The sequence below is a fragment of the Rhineura floridana genome, chromosome 18 (assembly GCF_030035675.1).
Source record: "Rhineura floridana isolate rRhiFlo1 chromosome 18, rRhiFlo1.hap2, whole genome shotgun sequence".
Classification (NCBI taxonomy): Eukaryota; Metazoa; Chordata; class Lepidosauria; order Squamata; family Rhineuridae; genus Rhineura; species Rhineura floridana.
Genome location: NC_084497.1, coordinates 10,882,100 through 10,902,489, shown reverse-complemented (window position 1 = coordinate 10,902,489; position 20,390 = coordinate 10,882,100). Strand labels below are relative to the sequence as shown.

The 20,390-nt window shown below is 50.0% G+C and overlaps 1 protein-coding gene across 1 annotated transcript in view; it reads right to left on the bottom strand.

Moving 5' to 3' along the window:
• Nucleotides 1–3,012: 3,012 nt before the first annotated feature.
• INSR (insulin receptor) overlaps nt 3,013–20,390 on the bottom strand; it is an 87,392-nt gene continuing 70,014 nt past the window's right edge. Inside the window, exons 12-21 of the mRNA XM_061602074.1 lie at nt 20,061–20,203; nt 18,608–18,767; nt 18,083–18,182; nt 15,039–15,106; nt 14,312–14,541; nt 13,416–13,526; nt 13,141–13,300; nt 11,807–11,936; nt 11,022–11,156; nt 3,013–9,412 (exon numbers count right to left, since the gene is read on the bottom strand). Coding sequence (XP_061458058.1) covers nt 9,058–9,412; nt 11,022–11,156; nt 11,807–11,936; nt 13,141–13,300; nt 13,416–13,526; nt 14,312–14,541; nt 15,039–15,106; nt 18,083–18,182; nt 18,608–18,767; nt 20,061–20,203 — 1,592 coding nt within the window. The 3' untranslated portion in view covers nt 3,013–9,057. The remainder of the gene's footprint in view (nt 9,413–11,021; nt 11,157–11,806; nt 11,937–13,140; nt 13,301–13,415; nt 13,527–14,311; nt 14,542–15,038; nt 15,107–18,082; nt 18,183–18,607; nt 18,768–20,060; nt 20,204–20,390) is intronic.

Sequence of the window (20,390 nt, the reverse complement as noted above, 5' to 3'; positions counted from 1 at the left end):
CTCAATGCAATAATTCCTGGGAACAGCCTTCCCTAACCCGTTGCCCTACAGATGTTTTGGACTGCAACTCCCATCAGCCCCCACGTCACAGACCAACGCTGCAGTCTGAATGTTTGAGAACCATGATTACGCGGTGATGGTTGAGAAAGAAGCTGAAAAGGACAGCCTGTTATTTTGGAGGGGTCTCCAAAGCCAGGCTCCCAAAAGGGTTTTTCCAGGGTGGAATCCCGGTGTCAGCCAGCATGGCTGAGAGGGAAGAGATGGCCAGAGTGGTGGCAGTTCCCCTCCTCTTAGCTGCCAAACATTAGCCAAGGAAACCGCCAGGAAGTTGGGCAACCGGACTCCTGTTCCCTGCAAGCGAAGCAAAACAAGAAACGCCAGCCACTTCTCCTCCTTGGGCAGCCAAGGCGAGATTCAGCCGGAGATAAAGGCAGGCCAGCCGTGAAGAAGGCAGGGCAGATTTCAGAGAAACAGCCCGAGAGCAAGTCCCAGCACAGCGGAGCGTATGGAAGGAGAGCCTGCTGGATGAGGCCAGCGGCCCATCTCACAGCAGCCAGCCAGTTGGCCATCACAGGAGGCCCACAAGCCGGATCTGAGGGCAAGAGAACTCCCCACCCCACCCGTGGTTTCCGGCAACTGACGTTCAGACACATGCTGCCTCCAGCCTTGGGGACAGAGCACAGTCATTGTGATGGCAACTCCCCTCACCCCATCAGCCAGCAGGCCCAATGGTCAGGGGTGACACTGGGAGCTGCAGTCCAGCAACATCTGGAGGGCCACACAGTTTAGGCAACCCCTTGAGAAGCTCTGAAGGGAGCTCCCTTGTCTCAGCTGCTCACGGCCGCAGGAGGAGGGCGTTGGGGAAGGCTGGGTGTCATTTTAACAAAAACTGGACATTTCAGAGAGAAGAGTTGGAGCACCCCAGAGGGGACCAGCCCCCCCAGCGAGTAGTATTGAAAACAAGCATCGCTGACTTCAGATGTGTATTTTGCACGCAAGGTTAGAAGAGGTGTGAGGCTGCCCATGGGTGACTTTGCAGCGCACAACGTCCTTGGAAGGTAGGGAAGTGGGGGCCAGCTGAGGGCAGGCTGAGGTTAAGACCACTGCCAGTGGCCCATCTAGTTCAGCTTCCTGCTCTCACAGTGGCCCCACGGACGCCTCTTCTGAGCAGCCCACAAAGCAGGACCCAAGTGCGAGAGCACCCCCCCTTCCCGTGGTTTCCAGCAAGCGGCCTTCAGAAGCACATGCCTCTCACCGCGGAGGGAGCGAGAGCCCAGCCATGAGGGCTAGTAGCTTTTGGTCACCTTACCCTCCGTGAACTTGCCTCATCCTCTTGTCAAGCCCTCCAAGTTGGTGGCCGTCACTGTCTCCTGTGGGAGAAAATCCTGCAGCTTAACTCTGCGCTGCGTGAAGGAGTCCTTCCTTTTCTCTGCCCTGAATCTTCCAACGTTCAGCTTCGTTGGATGCCCACGAGTTTTAATGCTTTGGGAGAGGGAGAAAAGCTTTTTTCTAACCACGTTCTCCACGCCATGTATAACTTTATACACTTCTATCACGTCACCTCTGACTCACCTTTGGTCTAAACTGAAAAGCCCCAAGTTGTGCAAGCTTTCCTCAGAAGGGACCCCTTTCTGATGCCCACAGGACTCCCCTCCCCTTTCCTCACTCTCCTGGTTGACGTTGTGCGCTGGGAGGTCACCCAAGGGACAGGCTCGCACCTCTCCTAACTTCCTCTGGATCATTCTGGCTGCCCTTCTCGGAACCTTTCCCAACTCTACAATATCATTTCTGAGGTGAGGCAACCAGAACTCCAGAGAGTATTCCAAATGCAGCTGCACCATAGACTTATACAACAGCATTACGGGCACAGTCATCATTCAGTGTGCAGAGAAATTTTACTTTTTTGTCACGACTGGAACATGTATGCAGCCGGTTCCTAGGCTTTGTGGGTCAAACCCTCTGCAACTCTGGCTAGAAGCTACTGTGGTTTCAAAGTGCTTTTTCACTGTCTAGCTCTGCCATTCCCAACTTTGTAGAGAACTTCATTTGAGACATATTTTATAACTGTTATTAGACATATTTTACAATTGTTATTTTCTTTTGTTCTGTTTTTGATGAACTGTATATTGTTTGAGATTTATTGTTCGGTTTATGCTTTATAATGTGATGTATGATTTTTTATTTTTGTCTAGATATTTTTATAATTGTTACATTTTGTTTTGAAGATATGTATATTGCTTGCAATTTATTGTTCAGTTATGTTTATCTAAAATGTGATATATTCATTTTCTTTTACTATCAATTGTACCAAATGTGATGGTATATTGCTTTTATGTTGTAAACTGCCCAGAGAGCTTCGGCTATGGGGCGGTATAAAAGTGTAATTAATAAATAATAATAAAATAAATAAACTTTGTGCCCTCCAGATAGAAGGAGCTGCTTGCATGCAAAAGGACCCAGGCTCAATTCCTGGCAGCATCTCTAGGTGTGGTTGGAAAAGGTCCCTCACCCCTCAAGCCAGAAACCCTGGAGAGCGACTGCCAGTCTGTGTCGACATTACTGAGCTGGATGCAGCAAGTGTCAGACTCAGTAAAAGGCTTCCTACGTTCCTAAACCCCACCAGCCCCAGCCAGCAGGGTCAATGGTCAGGGCTGATGACATGAGCTGGGTCTCTGGAATCAATAGTCAGCTTCATAATGGTGAGATGTCTACTGAAGATGTTTTCTGTTTAAGAAGGCTTTCTTTGAGGTGTGACCCAGTCATTTATGGAATATAATTATACATCCGTAGAAATGGTTTCGTTTTTAGAGTTTGTAGGAACGGAATTGCTTTTAGAACCTGTGTTTTAAAAATCATGGTGTGTGCCATTTTCAAGCCTTGAAGTAGTTTATAAATTTGTTTTAAAAAATTAAAGAATAACAGCATCTGGAGGGGACCAGGCTGAAGAAGGGCCAGACTACAGAATGGAGAAGAGTCAACAGATAAAGGTGCAAAAGCAGACACTGAGTCAAGTGACATTCTTGGATAATTTATTCAGAATTTCTTTTTTTTTTAATATAAACAGTTAATTGTTCAATATTTTACACACAGCAAAAAATTTCATTTGATATTCAAAGATACTCTGTACACATCACTGCTTGGCTCTGATATGAAAAGCACTGAAAAAATAAAATCAAGTGGGTATCTTTTCTATTAATTCTTTTTAAAACCATGGCACAATGTTGATCCTTTTATTTTTAAAAACAAGAGGTATTTTTTTCCTTTTCTTGCAAAAAACAAAAAAACCTCTCAGTATTTGGAGACCAACTTGTGGAAAAGCGGAGCAAGGGGGGCCTGGCTTCTCAGACTCTCCAAGGCTGGAAAGCTGGCAAACTCGTACAAGGGCTGCAATCAGACCACAGATGTCCTTAGAGCCGCTCCCACCTGCCAGCCAAGGTTGGCCTTCTCCATGCAAAGGTCTGTTACAATTCTGACATTCTGGCAACTGGGAGATTTGGCATTTTCCCAGAAATGCTTGCATTGCAATTTTTTAAACACTTTTTTTTAAGACACTGGATCAGCCTTTAATAGCAGCAGCGGCGGCAGCAGCAGCAGCAACAACAACAAATCAACAAAGCAGCATTGTGTTGCTTACATGATTGATAAAAGTCCAATGTGCAGACGGTGAACAATTGTTTTTGCTTCTAGGAGAGTTCAAGAAGCGCTCGAAGGCTTCTCATTGTTGGGTTAAAATAATAGGGGGTGAAAAGGCAGGTGGGAGAGAGGGCTGTATCCAACCAAGGCAGACTCAGAGGAGACCCCTTGGAGCTGGAGCCAAATAGGTTGTTTTCAGTGGGCCCCCTTTGAGTATGACTGGAGTTGCATTCATTGATTCATAATCGGGATCATTTGATTCCAATCAGCCCCAGCCAGTGTGGAAACTCAGAGGACACCTGCTGAAATCAACCAAGAAGACTCGGTTTCCGATCTATCTCAGCCAGCGGGGTCTGATGGGAGTTGTAGTCATCTCCACTTGTTTCAATGGACCTACTCTCAAGTATGACTTGGGCCACTCTCCTCCTTTCTCACCCATCACAACCGCTTGGCAAAAGAGAGGCACAAGCCCCCCTCCCACCCCCTTTGCTTTATAAGGTGTTGATGAAACAAAAGTCCAGAAACACAGGCTGAAACTCAGACCTCCCAAGAACTTCGCAGAATGTGACCGTAATGAAAAACCACACAAACACCTGTGTACTTAAAAAAAACAAAGTCTTGCAAGTTGTCTGCCAACAATTCTGACAGAGGACCGAAGGGGCCAAGGCACAAAGACAAACACTCCAGGCAGCAAATGCATCAGCCTTTGCCAATCTGGTGCCCTCCAGACGTTCTGGACTGCAACTCCCATCTGCCCCAGCTGCAGCGGATGAGAGTTGCACCAGGTTGGCAAATGCTGCCGTAGATCTCAGCAGAAGGAGCAAACAGCCAAGCAGAAAAAGTTAGTGATTGGGAGGCAAGAGAGGCCATTTAAAGTGGAACACCAGAGAGACAACCCCAGCCTTTCCCTCTGTCAGATCCAAGGCGTCTCACAAGTTGGCTTGCTCTGATTCCAGACCAACTCACAGCACCACCTCCTCCTCCATACGGAATCCGAGAAAGCCGGCCCTTCCGTTAGACAGAGTGAAGCTGCCTCAGGCAGTGCATTCTGCGGGTGGAGGTGAACAGCTCACTCTGCTGAGCAACCAGGTAGCCTGCTGCCTTCACGTACTACGCTATCCAATTGCCACTGCTGCAGCACGTACAGGCAAACCCTCCCAATGGACTCTCAGTTGCGCAGCCTGAATTTGCCAGTATGTGAATTGAGTCCATCCTGGTCAGCTTTTGCATGCAGGATGGGGAAGGGGGCCATCCTGCTTTGTCTCCAGCAACAAAAATGTGTCAGGTAGGACCTGAGGGCAGAGATTGCCTCTAGTTTCTAGAGGGTTCATCAGTTCCTAGGAAAAGCGGCACCTCCTCTTTACACCCTGCTCCTCCTGGCTTGTCCAGTCATCCCACTCTCCCTTGAGCCGACACTGGAGATGACCGAAGACTTTTGGGCACCACGCAGCATGTCTCTCTCTCTCTCAAATGCCAGGGCTCCTCTCTCTGCAAACCAGGGCCAGAGGCGTCGCTGCTAGGTTCAGAAAAGGCCCAACAGCACAAGGCTCCTGATGTGAATTGGCACAAAATTTTTTTAACAAATGGCAGATGCTAGTTTATAGGCACAGTTGAACGTTTGGGTCTTTGTCCTGGGCAAATTGAGATGGTGTGAGGCTAGTTGAGGAGCAGGGTCGTCTCACTAGCACTGTGCTTTTGCAGCATGCCCAGATGCCCTGGAAGTAAAGTATTATTAAAGGGGGGGGTGAGAGGCAGGAGATCTGAGGCCCAGAGCACAAGTCCCAGGTTTTCTCCAGCCATCTTTCTTATTGTGTACTCAGGATGACTCGTGCTGAGGATGCCATCGGTGAGGTTGTCGGTCATCCTGCTTTCCATGCTGTTCGCACCTGCAGAGGTCCCAGGGTGCCCATGTGGCTTCATTTCCAATCAGTACATGTGCCATAACATCCTGTTGAAATCTGTTAACTTTTCATACCACAAATATTCCAGAGTTTTAGTTTGGTTTTATTGTGCTATAGTGCACAAGAGTGCCCCTCCGGACAGCAGTAATGCGACAACACTGCAGAACAACAAATAAAGCAGAAGGATGTGTGGATGGTCCAGTATAAATCCACCACTAATGCGCTATTTATTGCATCAATGCCACGTTGCAGAACGCACCTACAAAGACAAACGTCCACCAGTCTGGAGGGGCCCTTAAGACAGTTCTTAACAATGACACCCCCCCCCAGTAAAGAACCATTCTCTGGTTTCCTGCAAGAGGCAAATCCCAAATAAAATGTCTCTCTCCAGCTGCCGTTCTGCCATTGCAGCCCCCTTCCAAATTCAAATCTCCATTCCCCTTCATGCTCAAAAAGGACATAAAAACAGAAATCAAAGCATATTTTCATTGAAGGAAAACTGATGAAGGCAAGTGGATGCGAGGAACACACAGAACCACCGTGTGCAATTTGTTTTGTTTAAAACCCATCTATTTTATAAGGCCTAAAAGTTTACGTATTCCATCAAGAAAACAAGATTCTGGTTTGATTTTTTTCATAATGACGATGATTCACATTATATGGAAAGAGGTTTTTTGTTTTTTTTGTTTTAAAAAAGCTTATTTCAAAAGACAGGAAAACACACGAGAGGTAAAGAGGGATTTTGGCGACATCTTATTTCATCAGATGAAATCACCTTGGGCTGAAGAGCACACTTCAAAATCTGAGCTGGGTCACCAAGAAATTTTGAGGAGGAGGAGAGTGGATTCTCCTTTGTGGGGCTGACTAGGGCAAAGGCAGGCCTAGAGAACAGGAAAGTTGAAGAGCAACTTTGGGGAGGGCGGCAATGGCGGGGGGGGGGAGAAGAGACCCTTAAATTGAGGAAGAAGCTACCTTAAAAAGGAACAAACAGCTGCTCAAGAGGGTGAAATTCTCGCACAGGAGAGACAGACAGACATTGCTACACCCTCCTGCTTTAGCAGAAAAAGAAACAAGGGCCGCCAGGCAGAAAGGCCTCACGTAAGAAGAGAAAATCTCCCCTTTGTAAAGATGTGCCATCCCCCTGCACCCCTCCCCCGTTTCTAGCTAGCAGATGTCTCTAAAAGGGGGGGGGGTAATGGCAAGGGGGACACAGGAAGCAGGTCAGAGTCAGACCGTTTGTCCATCTAGCTCTGTGGTGTCGGCACTGACTGGAAGCAGCTCTCCTGGGTTTTAGACGGGCGTCTTTTGGGGATGCCTACCTGGAGATGCCTCAGGGATTGAATTTGGTGCCTTCTGCCTGCAAAGCACGGTGCCTTTCCCCTAAAGACAAAGATGTGATTGAATGAGGAAGCTGTCTTTCTACCAAGTCAGGCAGACGGTTCATCTAGCAGTTCATCAGGAACGGCTTCAGATCTGCAGGCAGGGGTCTTTTCTCGCCTGTACCTGGAGATGCTGGTCGGTCGGGGAATGACCCTCTTGCAAGCGAAGCAGCTGGCTCTGCCAATCAGCTGTGACCCCAGAGGTTGAATCAAGGGCTACCGTATTGGATCCAACAGAAACTCTAAACCCAGAGGGAGGCCTCTGAACGCTATTGAGAATGGGTGGGGAAAGGAAAGGGGAGGGCAGGGAAGTTCCCTTTATCCTGGGAATGGGATGTAGAGCAAGATGGACCTGCTTTGGTCTGCTGGAATTAAAAGGCAGCTCCCCCCGCCCCCAAAGAAAAACCCTGTTGCTGGACGATCAAGGATGACGATGATGATGGGAGTTGTAGTCCAAGGAGAAGAGGAAGGCAGCAGGTTGGGGCGGCTGCAGTAAGGCCTGCTTGCAGACAGCAGCTACATGTCAAGAAGGTGTGGACTATTGGGTCATGTGCCAGAAGGCTTTCCAGGGGATTGTGGGTGGTTGGGTATGTAGAAGGAAGAGGGAAGGGTGTGTGTGCGTGTATGTGGCTCTTCCCTAGCTCTGGTCAGAGGGCACGTGCAGCAAGATTTGGGGAGGGGGGAAGAAAGCAAGCCACCCACCAAACGGAGGTGGTCCTCACAATCTCCCAAGCTGCAAAATCTCCAGCCGGAAAGGGGTTCGCACCTTCAGCAGTGGACTGGCTTCAGGATTTGTACGGCAGCTACGGGTTTAGAGAAAAGACACAAATGTGCACACATACGCAACTCTATTACTCGCGTGTCAAAGTACAGATCTGTGAACCAAGCTTTCCTAGTGTGGTTACTTAATTCTGCCAAAACAGAAAATAAAACTCCCCGCTTTCAGACACTTAAGGACTCAGCTCTAAGATCTACCAAGCAAGCCTTTCCCCCCCCCCCCTTGAAGGAGCAAGGAAGGCATCAATAATTTATAGGGAGGTTCACTATACTGCAGACTTAAATATGTCACAACAAACGTATATACATTTAATGCTATTAAGTGGGCTTTGGAGAAGTGGGGGGCAGGAAAGGGGAGGGGGACATGGCTCGCTTTGCCTGGCTTAAGTCTTGAAAGCACTCATAAAATCCTAAAGAGGATGTTGGCTACTGAACTTTGGCTACCTCGTTTTGCTGAAAAATGGGGTGGGGAACCCCTCACCCCAAACGTTCTTCAGTATAAAAATATTCTATTCAGAATTCATTCATGCCACGGGGAGGGGAAGTTTTTTTTGGGGGGGGGCAGGCATAGAGAACAGTGACGTGCTCTCACTCCTGCGGTCAGATAAAACTGATATGTACAAAAAGTTCACCCATTTCCACAGACACCTCCATGTAGATATATCTATATGCGCACACTCATTCACTTAGCGCACGCACCCATACACACACACACACACCGATTAACCCATTAAGAAAAGCAGCAATGGTTGGTCAAATCGGAGGGAGGAAAAACAGACAGATCTGTGTCTGACACGTCTTGAAGATCCTTCAGCCTATTCATAAAAATAACAAAAGGTAAATTGCAAGAAATCCTCTCCAAAGAGGGTTAGCAGGTGAGAAAAGCTTCTGGGTTCTGCTTGGGATCAACATCCTGGCCTGGGTCTGCTTCGTCACCCAGCGAAAAGACCCCCCAATACTGGGATCAGAAGGTTCCTCCTCCTCCTCTCCAACCTCATCACGTGAAGTCACTTCCCATCTAAAAACCAGAGTTGTGCAAGAGTCAGGTCGGGTGGAGGCAGAAATCAGCAGCCACAAAATTGCCGGGTTGTCTTTCACAGATTGGAAGTCTGCTGACAGCGAGTCAACGTTTGTGCCGTCCCCCAAAAACTAAAAACAAACCCCAAAACAGAAACACGCAGTAACATGACGTGCCCCCACCCTGAAAAAGGTCGTTATAATAATCCTCCAATAATTAAAAACTTCCTCTTGATAGAAAGCAAGTCCCTGGTGTGTCTCATCCCGCTGTGTCAGCAATACTGCAAGTCCTGAGATTTGTGTAGAGAGAAATAGCCGAAGGGGAAGGAGAAGGGGGAACACGAAGCCCCTTAGGAGGGGATGGAGCGGGGCAGAGCCAGGATGCGCCCGTTTTTCTTGCCTCCGTTCATGTGAGTGTACGGGATGTGCTCCTCGTAGTTCCCTCTGAGCCCCACAGAGAGCCCATCGTCCCGCCCCAGGGCCTCGCCCCGCTGCGAAGAAGAGGCCGGGTCAAGAGGGATACTCTCCATGTTCTCAAAGTCCATCTCGAACTCCTCTGTCTCCGGTGGCTTGTTCTCCTCGCTGTAGAAGAACGAGACATCCTGGAAGGTCAGGTGAAGGTCATCCTTCAGCATCTCGATGATCTCCGTGAAGGAAGGGCGCATCTTGGGGTTGTACTGCCAGCACAGCTGCATGAGGTTATGGCTGCAGCAGAACACGCACGTGGAGAGGCAACCTGGTCAGTCAAGTCAACCCACGTCCAATCTCCCGCTCCCCCTGTCCCCACCCCGGCCCCTCAGGGCCCCACAAACCATTCTAATTCTCCACCACTGCCCCCCACCCCCAAGCGCCCTCTGTTCCTGGCAGATTTCTGCCCCCAGGGATCCTGGAGCAAACCACTCCTTGGCCTCAACTGGAAGGGAAAAGATGCCCACCCACCACCCTTTAAGAAAAGCGGGTGCTTCTATGGCTGGGGGCCATCAGGCGGGACCTGTACCCCTGTGCACGGAAGAGCCAGAACTGGCAGGAGCCGCTCTGCAGGGGCTGTAACAGCCAAGTGTTGCTTTCTTTATTATTTTATTTTCTTTATTATACTTGTATACCGCCCCACAGCCGAAGCTCTCTGGGTGGTTTACAGTAACTAAAAACATATACAATTTAAAAAATACATCTTTTAAAAAACAATTTAAAACTCAATTTATAAATTTAAAACAATATAAAACACATGCTGAAATGCCTGGGAGAAGAGGAAAGTCTTGACCTGGCGACGAAAAGATTACAGTGTTGGCACCAGGCGCACCTCGTCAAAAAGTTCATTCTATAATTTGGGGGCCACCACTGAGAGGCCCTCTCCCTTGTTGCCACCCTCCGAGCTTCCCTTGGAGTAGGCACCCGGAAGAGGGCCTTTGATCTTGAACGTAGTGTACGGGTGGGTTTGTATCGGGAGAGGCGTTCCATCAGGGATTGTGGTCCCAAGCCGTGTAAGGCTTTATAGGTCAAAAGCAGCACCTTGAATCGAGCTCGGAAACATACAGGCAGCCAATGCTAGCGGGCCAGAATCGGTTTTATATGTTTGGGCCGTCTGGTCCCTGTTACCAATCTGGCCGCTGCATTTTGCACAAGCTGCAGTTTCCGAACTGTCTTGAGACAATCTTGGCTGAAAAGTGGGGTGGGGGTGGCTGCTGCTCACTGGGAATGGTGGGGTGGAAAGCAGGGGACCCAATGGCCAGCGGGGCCAGATCCCAATGCTAGCTTGGCCCCCATACCCCTCCCTGCCCAGGTCTACAAGTGCACCACAGAAGCTAAGCAGCAGGAGGAAGGCTGAAAGGCAGCACCACCCTCTGGACTGGTGGCAACTGGTGGCTGGCTGAGGGCAGGCTGAACCCCAGCTGCCTGAACGGACCAGCTTCCACCAGGGGGTTCAGAAGGACTTGCACCCGCAACCTTTAAAATTTTAAATATTCTATTTTAAAAAAATTGTTTTATAGTGTATTTCAAAACAGTATTTCATTACTGGTATATTCTGATGTTTGGTTTTTGTTCTTTGTTTGTTTTGCTTTTTGATTTTCTTATATTTGTTCTATTCATATATTTTCTTGTTTATCCTCTATGTACACCGCCCAGAGAGCCTTTTTGGCTTAGGGCGGTATATAAATAAAATAAAATAAATAAATAAATAAACCTGAGAAGGGAAGGGCGGCTACAAGCTCCCTGCATCCCTGGGCAACAACAACCGGCTCTCACAATGACGTCCCCCTGAAAGGCGCAGAGGAGCGCCCGTCTCTCCGAACGCCGTCTTGGCTCTCATACTTACAGCCTCTCTGTGCAGTTCTCTGGCTGCTCCAGGCAACCCCCATCCATGATGAACTTCAAGACCTGCTCGTTGGAGAGGCCTTGGTAGGGCTGCTCTGCCAAGCTGCTGATCTCCCAAAGGACGACACCGAAAGACCTGGGGGGGGAGGGGAAATGAGGACCACAATGCAAGGGTCTCCCCAGACTCAACCCCCCCGGCCTCTAGCGCTCCATTCCTGCAAGGCAAGGACATCAGGCCGCCGGCTTCACTGGTCACAAGGGCTGGGACCTAAACGGAGCTGCTGAGAGGCATCCCCTTGGTCCAGTCCCTGCTGGCACCCCAGGGTGATCCCCTGCCTGAAACCCTGGAGAGCTGCTGCCAGTCAGTGTAGACAATACTGAGCTAGATGGACCAAACCTCTGACTCCATATAAGGCAGCTTTCTGTATTTCTATTTAAATTAGTGCTTCCTTCAGGACCATGAGGACCGGGGTGTTAACTTTATTTTTAAGGAAAGGACCACAGCTCAGTGGGGCAGCACCCGCTCTGTGCGCAGACGGTCCCAGGTTCAATCCCTGCTGGCAGGGGTATAGCTGGGAAAAACAGCCCCATCTGGAACCCTGGAGAGCCACTGCTGCCAGTCAGGGTGGGCAATACTGAGCTAGATGGATGAACGCTCCGACTCGGAGTAAGGCAGCTTCCAGCAGCCCGGCTGGGCCTTTTAAACTCTGGCTAAGGCCCTCCCCCTTGGAGGGGCCAACAGCAGCACTGGGGGCTGATGCAACATGGGTAGGGCCCCCCGCTTACCACACGTCAGAGCAGGCAGTGAAGACCCCGTCCTTCAGAGACTCCGGGGCCATCCACCGCACTGGTAGCAGCCCCTTGCCTCCTTTGCGGTAGTAATCCGTCTCGTAGATGTCCCTGGTCATGCCGAAGTCTGAGGGGGAAAGAGGAGTGACTCCAGAGCAGCCAGTTCAAGCCTGGAGCAGCCAAGGGAACGGCCTCCAGCGAACGAGAGGAAATTCTGACCAGAAGGCTTGCAGGTTGTTGGGAATACCAACGCTGGGCACTCCCCTCCCCCCCGCTTAACTTCCTAGCCCTGCCCGCATGGTCCTGTCTAGCATAACCCAGAGGGTATGCTCTGAAGGTGTGCGAGGCCACTGCCCTGCTGATGCAACTCTGGCCTGGCCCTGGAGCGGGACCCTCCCTGGAGCCATCTGCACCAGTTCCCATGACAGACCGAAAGGCAGGAGAGAAATTCAACAAAATACAAACAGGGCTGGGAAAGTGTGCTGTTGTTTTTCCAGCCCAAGGGCCTCATTCCCTTCTGGGCACCCTTCCAAGGGCCAGTGGTGGGCGTGGGCAGAGGCAGAAGTGGGCGGGGGAAAGAATGCAAATTTTACCTTTGGACAGTAAGCTTGTTTTTACACGGTCGCACCGCCCACCCCTCTCTGACCTCTGCCCAGGCAAGCCAGACGCACGATCAGAATTCAAGGACACATTTCCAGCCAGGCAGAAACATGCAAGGAGCAGCTGAAGCGTGGCCAGCAAGGGGGTGTGGCCTGGGGAGAGGGATGTGGCTTGGGGACATCTCCTGGGGAGAGCCCAGAAGGCAGCATTTGGCCCTCAGGCTTGAAATGAGGACTTGCTTAACGTCACCCCCTGGGAAACACCTCTTAGGCTGTGACACGGGAAAGGGCCTTTGGAGTGGTGGCGCCAGGCGTGCGGAAAGACCTTCCATCTGAGGTACGTTCGGCCCAGACGCCTCCTTCATTTTGGGCACAACTAAACTTACTTCTTTGTCCAGGCACCGTTCCCAGGAATTTAGATTTTAATTATTTTATTGCTAGGACTGTGAAGCCTGCTCTGTGGTTTTAAAGATGCTGGTTTTAATTAGGATACCTTTTCATTATTCTTTCTTTCGTTTATAATTATATGCAGTTTTAGTCATATTGCTCAGAACTGGGATATTTGCTCTATTGCACCCCTGGCCCTGAGACTGGCTGAGGGTTGCGCTCAAAATATAGCCAATACATGAAACAGAATCTGCCCTGAGGACCACTCAGCTCGTCTCCAGAGCAGCCACTTAGCCTCAAGCATAGATGGGTTAGGCCCTTGAACCCCGGGAAAAGCAGCTGTACCTCCAATTTTGACGGTGAAGTCTTCAGCTACCATGCAGTTCCGCGCTGCCAAGTCTCTGTGGACAAACTTCTTGGCGTTTAGGTAAGCCATGCCATCCGCAATCTCGGCGGCCATCTGGATCATCTCTTGAAGAGTTGGCGGTGGGCGGCCAGGATTGTTCTGGGGAAATCAAGCCAGTTGCATCAGCAGCCAACAAAATAGCTGTCTCCAGAGATTTAGATCCTTGCTTCCTCTGTCCCACCCCCTGGACCCATCCCACCCCACACGCTGTTACCTCTGCCTCTGGGCGCAAGGATCTCAGGTAGCTTTTCAGGTCTCCGTGGGCCATCAGCTCCATGATAACTAGGGTGGGCTGTCCTTTCGACACCACCCCTAAGAGGCGGACCTAATAAAATGAGGGAAGAGGAGAAAAACCCAAGAACATAAGGAGATCAGAAGAGCCCTGTGGCGGTGGCTGGATCTGGCCAAAGGTGTTGGAAGTGGGGCCAGAGCAACTCCTGTCTTGTTCTTTTGTTTGTGCTCCAGAAGGGAGACAGAGTGAGGGTCCTCCAGATGGATAAGGCTTGTTTACCTTTACCTGTGATGCTCTGACTGACTTCCTTCTGTCGCTAGACTGTGACGTCTTTAGGGAAGCTTACCTGCCCTTCCTCCTTCCGCCCTTTCCACTCCATTCTTCTCTGGCTGTCCGGGAGAGAGGAGACCTCCCTTTGTCTCTGCTCTCTCTCCGAGCATGGGGCTGACTCCCACACCTGGGCGTTATGCCTCCAACTTAGCTAGTTAGTTAGAACTAGGTTTGCTTTTCTATCCACTATGTATTTCTATAAATAAAGTAGCTTTTCTTATTTTACTAAGTCTCCAGTCTCAGTGAGGCTGATGCCAGGTAAAAGCCTGCTTTCTTAGGCGAACGCACGCACACGCTGGCACACTCGCATTTCAACATCTGCTGTGGTGTTGCTTTTAAACGAAATTAAGCAACACAACTACACACAGCGCAACCAAAGGAGGCCCATCTAGTCCAGCATCCTATTCCCAGAATGGCCAACCAGATTCCCGCAAAGGGAAGCCCCCAAGCAGGACCCGAGCCCAACTCTGGACAGTGGTTTCTGAATGGGTTCGTGGAGTGGCCACATCCCCGCCAAACGGCCTTCTCAGCCGCCCTCCCGGCCTCACCACGTGGTGGCAGCTGAACCCCTTCATGACAGAAGCCTCGTTGAGGAACTCAATGCGCTCCCGCAGGCTGGCAGACTCATTCACTGTCTTCACGGCCACCCGCGTCTCCGCCTCGCCCTTCACAATGTCTTTGGCGATCCCCTCGTACACCATGCCGAAGGAGCCCTGGCCCAGTTCCTGGAGGAGGGCAATCTTTTCCCGAGGGACCTCCCACTCGTCAGGGATGTAAACTGCAATGGGGGGACAGAGAGAGAGATAAAATGAAAGATAAAACAACAGCAAGTCTTAGGAAACCATTTCATGGCAAGGAGGCCGCAAGAGGGCCGTAGCTGGGTTTGGGGTCAGGGGTCAAGCCAGAGCTGGAATTTTGTGTGGAAGGACTCAGGTCAGCTCTGGTACTCACAAACACATTCCTGGCCCTGGATGCAGCCCAAAACCCATTCTAAGTTGCAAGTCTTTTTGCATGGTGTTCCGGCTGGTGGATCTTGGGACTCCGAGTAAAAAGCAAAGCAGATCCTGAAAACCTGAACTCTGCCCACCCCGTTCTTCAGAGGGACGCAGACCAAAGTCTGCAGATGTCCAGTGGCTAAGAATGGAGTGACGGTGCCCCACCCCTCCCGGGGGGCCTAGTCCCAGGGAAGCGAGAAGACACTTCTTCAAGTGCTGGCAAACTGGACTGTGGTCTCTCAAAGACCCAACAACCCTGAAGGCTCCGCCTGTCTCTCACCATCGCTGGCGCTGAGATACTCTGGGTTGGAGGATGCGTAGAGTGGGCCCGTCGGTCCTTCTGTTTGCCTGGGGGGAAAAGGAGACAGGAAGCAAGCACAGAAGAGTAATCTGTCACCAGTCCAGAAAGCAGCAATCGCAGACCCAGAGGGTGTGTGTGTGGTTGCGTGTGTGCATCACGTAAAAGGATTCAAATAATTCGCTTTAGAACAGTGCCTAAAAACACAAGGAGGTTTCTAGTCCTCATGATGGTGTGTGTGCCTTTTGAAAGCCATCTAAGCAGCTGTTGCCATCGTGATGGTGCCAAAGGGGCACAGCCCTTTGGCAGAGGAAGGTAGTCCTTTGGAGCAAATGGGACATTGCCCCACCCACCTCAGTCTGGATTCCTCCAAACCCATCTGCCTGCCTTCCTACTTACAGCCAGTCCACTGGGCGGCTGTGCCTGACAGATTCTCTGTCCTCTTTAGTCACACTGTTGCCCCTTCTAGAACTCAGCAAGGAGATGGATGGGGCCTGTCACCGGCTCTCTGGCTCCACCTGCTGGCTGCACTCCTTGCCTGCAGGGCCACCAGCTGCAATGAGCGGCACTTGCCCGTTAGGGGAGCCGATGTGACCAACTTGATTCTAGGCTGCTGCTATAGAGCAACGGGGTCAAAGCACGGTGACAACTCTAAAAACTCCCCAGTTATTTTTTCTGCTGCCAGAGGTGTAATATTGTTGCATTCACAGTAGTTAGAACTTTTATTGTATATAGCCAAAGGCCTTAACAACGTATACAAAATATTTCTTAAAAGACCCGTCTTACTCAAAGCTCTTATTAAAACGAAGCATTCACAGTACTGAAAAGCTTTATGAGGTTGGTTGTTTTCTTCTTGAGGTGGCAGGGTGGGATGCCATTGGGGTTTTCTTATGCCTTGCTATTAATTATGTAACTGTTCTTGTGACTGTGATATACTTTTCTTCTCACTGTTAGTATAAAAGCCGCTCTGAGCATAAGTTGTTTTGCAGAATGGTGGCAGAAAGTGCTGGCAAAACAGCATTTCTGTGCAAGCAGCTTGGAAGGGACGCTTCCTCCTCTCCTCTCCACGTTTTAAGAGGCTTCCAGTGGCTTGCTCTTTGTCTGCCGCCCTGCGCTCTTTCTGGGAGGAAGGGTGGGATAGAGGTTTAATAAATAATAACAACAAGAACAATAACCATCTGCTAACATCGGTGGCACAAGTTTAGTTTAACAGAGTTTTTTCTGGGTATTCAACCGATCCCTTTTTTTCCAGGGTTGCTTCCAGGTGGCCTCTTTCTTGAGCATTCATCCTGATTTGTTTGCACAAACTTTGTGTGGAGATTATATGACACCGGCTGTTTACTGAACATTCCTTCTGATTTGTTTGCATGACATTAATATGATGCTGCATCAAGAAACTGTTATCTGAAGCTTTCCAGTGCATTTTCTGGTCGCTTTACTGATTGCAAAACATCCGATTTGGGTGTGTGTGTGTACAAGAGGTCTGTTGTGCAAAAGCAGCAAATCCACTTCAACTGTGCAACTGGAATTTGCAGGTATGTGAACTGAATCCCACTTGCAAATTAGCACATGTCTCGAAGCAGCCCAACGTCTGTCAGTGGCTTTTGATACCATTGACTTTGGTATCCTTCTGGGCCGACTTGGTGAGATGGGTATCGGAGGCATTGTTTTATAGTGGTTCCGATCCTATCTCCAGTGTCATTTTCAGAGAATAGCACTGGATGATTGTCTTTCGCCCCCGACAGTTGTGCTGTGGGGTGCCACAGGGTACCATCTTGTCCCTGATGCTGTTTTAACATCTATATGAAGCCGTTAGGAGCGGTCTTCAGGTGATTTGGGCCAAGGAGTCAGCAGTACACTGATGACGATACCCAGCTCTGTTTCTCTGTAACATCTGAATTAGGGGAGGCTGTTCAAGCCCTGGACAGCTGCCTGGACTCAATGGTGGGCTGGATAAGGGCCAGTAAACTAAGTCTGAATCCTAGCAAGACAGAGGCACTGTGGGTTGGTGGTTCCCGAGTTTGGATAATTGGTCAGTTGCCTGCTTTGAATGGGGTCATACTCCCTCTGAAAGAGCAGTTCCATAGTCTGGGGGTGCTCCTGGATCCATCTTTGTCGCTAGAGGCCCAGGTGACCTCAGTGGCTAGGAGTGCTTTTTATCAGCTTCGGCTGGTAAGACAGCTGTGGCCAGTTCTGGACCGGGATAGCCTGACCACTGTTGTCCAGGCACTGGTAACCCCCAAGCTGGATTACTGTAATGCACTCTATGTGGGGCTGCCCTTTAGGTTGGTCTGGAAGCTGCAGCTGGTGCAAAATGCAGCAGCGAGACTGCTCCCTGGGGCAGGGTATCGCCAACATGTCACCCGCTGGCTGAAAGAATTGCACTGGCTGCCCATTTGCTACCGGGCCAAATTCAAGGTTCTAGTTTTGGAGTACAAAGCCCTATACAGCTCGGAACCAGGATATTTGAAAGAGAGTCTTATCCCTTATATATCCAGCTGATCACTGCTCTCTGCAGGTGAGGGCCTCCTGAAGATACCATCTTATCAGGAGGGCCGTTCTGCACAACATACGAAACGGACCTTTAGTGTGGCGGCACCGACCCTTTGGAATTGCCTCTCCTTAAATATTAGACAGGCACCATCTCTGTTATGTTTTTGGCAGCTACTGAAGACCTTCCTCTTTCAACAAGCCTTTTAAGCTGAGACCTTATTCCAGTTTGCTTCTGTGTTGGAATTGCTTTTTAGTATGTTTTTAAACTTTTTTAAAAAAACAATGTTTTTTAACCTTTTTTAAAAAAGATGTCTTCAAAGTTTAAACAAATGTTTTAAAGTTGTTTTGTTTTAATGTATTTTAAAGTCTGTTTTTATGATGTTTTAAAGTGTTTTTAGTGATTTTGTTTGCCGCCCTGGGCTCCTGCTGGGAGGAAGGGCGGGATATAAATCAAATAATAAATGAATAAATAAATAAAACATAACACTGACGACAGGCAGTTTCAGTGAATGAGGCCACTGTGAGACACCCACCTTTTCTTGACAAAGACATAGGCGCCTCCAATGACCACCAAGAAGAAGATGGCAAAAATGATTGGAACGATAATGCCCACAAGGTTAGTGGGAGGATTAACTGCAGTTGGGGGGAGAGAGGAAGAGAGAGGGAACACAAGGTCAGGCCAGACTGAAGGATTTGCCTCCTTCAGAAACAGACCCCTCACAAGGGCCAATTTAAACATTCCCCACCATGGATTGGCCTGCATCTGGAGCAACCCTCTGCCACCTTCCCAACGGTCAAAAATCTCTCCCTCATACCCACCCACAAAAACACACAACCCAAAATCCTCACCCACTCAGATCTATCTATCTGTCTGTCTGTCTGTGTGTCTGTCTGTCTACATCCTGTGCATATCTCTCTATCTAGACAGATATAGACAAAACACACAAAACACCCCCTCCACTATATACACCCACCCACCAATCCACATATACAGCCCGTGAGTTTGAGAAAGTAGCTCTTTCTCGTGCCCTGAATCCCTCTGAGTGCTGGGGGCTTACAGTAGTCATAGACGTAGAAGTAGACGGGCTCTGTCCAGGAGCCGTTCCCGGCCAGCGAGGTGGCTCGGATGCGCACGCTGTAATTGCCTGGCTGCAGGCCCCGCAGCTTGCAGCCCTGGTGGTAGGAGAACTGCCGTCGAGAGACACAGTGGCGCTGCTCCTGGGGGAGGGGCGGTGGGTGGAGAGGAAGGAAAATAACAGAATGGCAGGTTCAAACCCCGCTCCTCGTGGTCTCCCAATAGCAGCAAAGGGCCAGGCTGAATAGGTGCGGCGGAATGCACTGTGTGTGTGTGAGTGAGAGGAGCGGATGGGGCATAGCTCAGCTTGACAACAGAGCTCCAATTTCTCCTAGGAAGTTGTCTTATACTGAGTGAGATCACTGGTCAGATCATCTAGCTCAGTATTACCAACACTAACTGGCAGTAGCTCCCCAGGGTTTCAGACTTAAGGAGGCTTTCCCAGCCCTACCAGGGGATGCCCTCAGGGATTGGACCTGGGACCTTCTGCCTGCAACGCAGGTGTCCTACTACTGACCTGTGCCCAGTCCCCCTTCTCTCAGGGCTGGGGTTGAGCAGAGCCAGAAGAAAGAGCACGCACACAAGGGGTGCATGGGCAGAAGCTGGTCAGCGGTCGGACAGGGATGCTGCCATGGCAAGATGCCTGCACTGCAGCTCTTGCAAGGGAGTGAGGTTGGGCCGGCCAGCCTAGATGACCACCAAGGTCCCTTCCAATTCTATGCTTCACCAGGATCTCAGTTAGTCTCACCCCCACCCCCTTCCTTGAGAAGTTATATACAAAAGTGCAGAGCAGCAAGGATCGCAAGTCGCTCCTTTCCTCCCTTTATCATAATCATTTTAAAAGCTCCCTGTTGCAAATTAACACCTTGGCTTTCAACTCAGAGCCCAGGTTCCCTGCAAATCACTTCCTGACAGTATTTTAAGTTTTGATTTCCAGGTTGTTTGGTAAGAGGGTTGGTAAAAGAATGATGCGTTTCCCAAAGGCAAAAGGTCCCTCCAGACTGGGGTGTGGTTGGTGTGCGTGATTTGCGGGTGTCCTCCTCTACAACGTGTCACCGATGCCATGTTAATGCATTTGTGGTGGATTTAACCTGGACCGTCCACACGTCACCCACTGCTTGTGCAGCAGCACGATAAAAGCAAGGTGGGGGTGGGAATGAGCCAACCAGGAGATTTGTGGTATAAAGCGCTACAGGATTTCAGCAAGAAGATTCCAGACTTGCACCAATTAGCAACAAAGAAGCATGTCCACCCTGAAACTTCTGCAGGCACAAACGCAGCATCATGATCAGGATCGCCTCTAACTGCCCTGACACCAGCGTAAGCGGGAAAACATCATGAAAGCACAATTAACGGGGCATCTGGAGGGGACGAAAGAGACAGGGCCCTTGGGGGGGGGGGAGGAGCCAGAAACGGACCCAGAAAACAGCTCTCACCTCCAAGTCTCCGAGGCGCCAGTAATTCACCTCGTAAAGGATGATCAGCCCATTTGGCTCTTTTGGCTCCTGCCACTTCAGGTGGATGATGTTCTTCTCCATCAGCTCATAGGTCACTGGCCCAACAATGTTGTCTGCTTTGGCTGGGAACAAAACAAAGGGAACAAACATTGGCGCGGGGACGAGGGCCTACCTGGGAGACCAAGGTTCAGATCCCAACCCAGCCACGAAGCTCACCCGGGGCCACCTTGGGATCCAGTTACTACATGGACACCCGCTGCTTCTGCTCCAGGGCTGGGAAACATCGGTGACCTTTGGATGTTGCTGGAC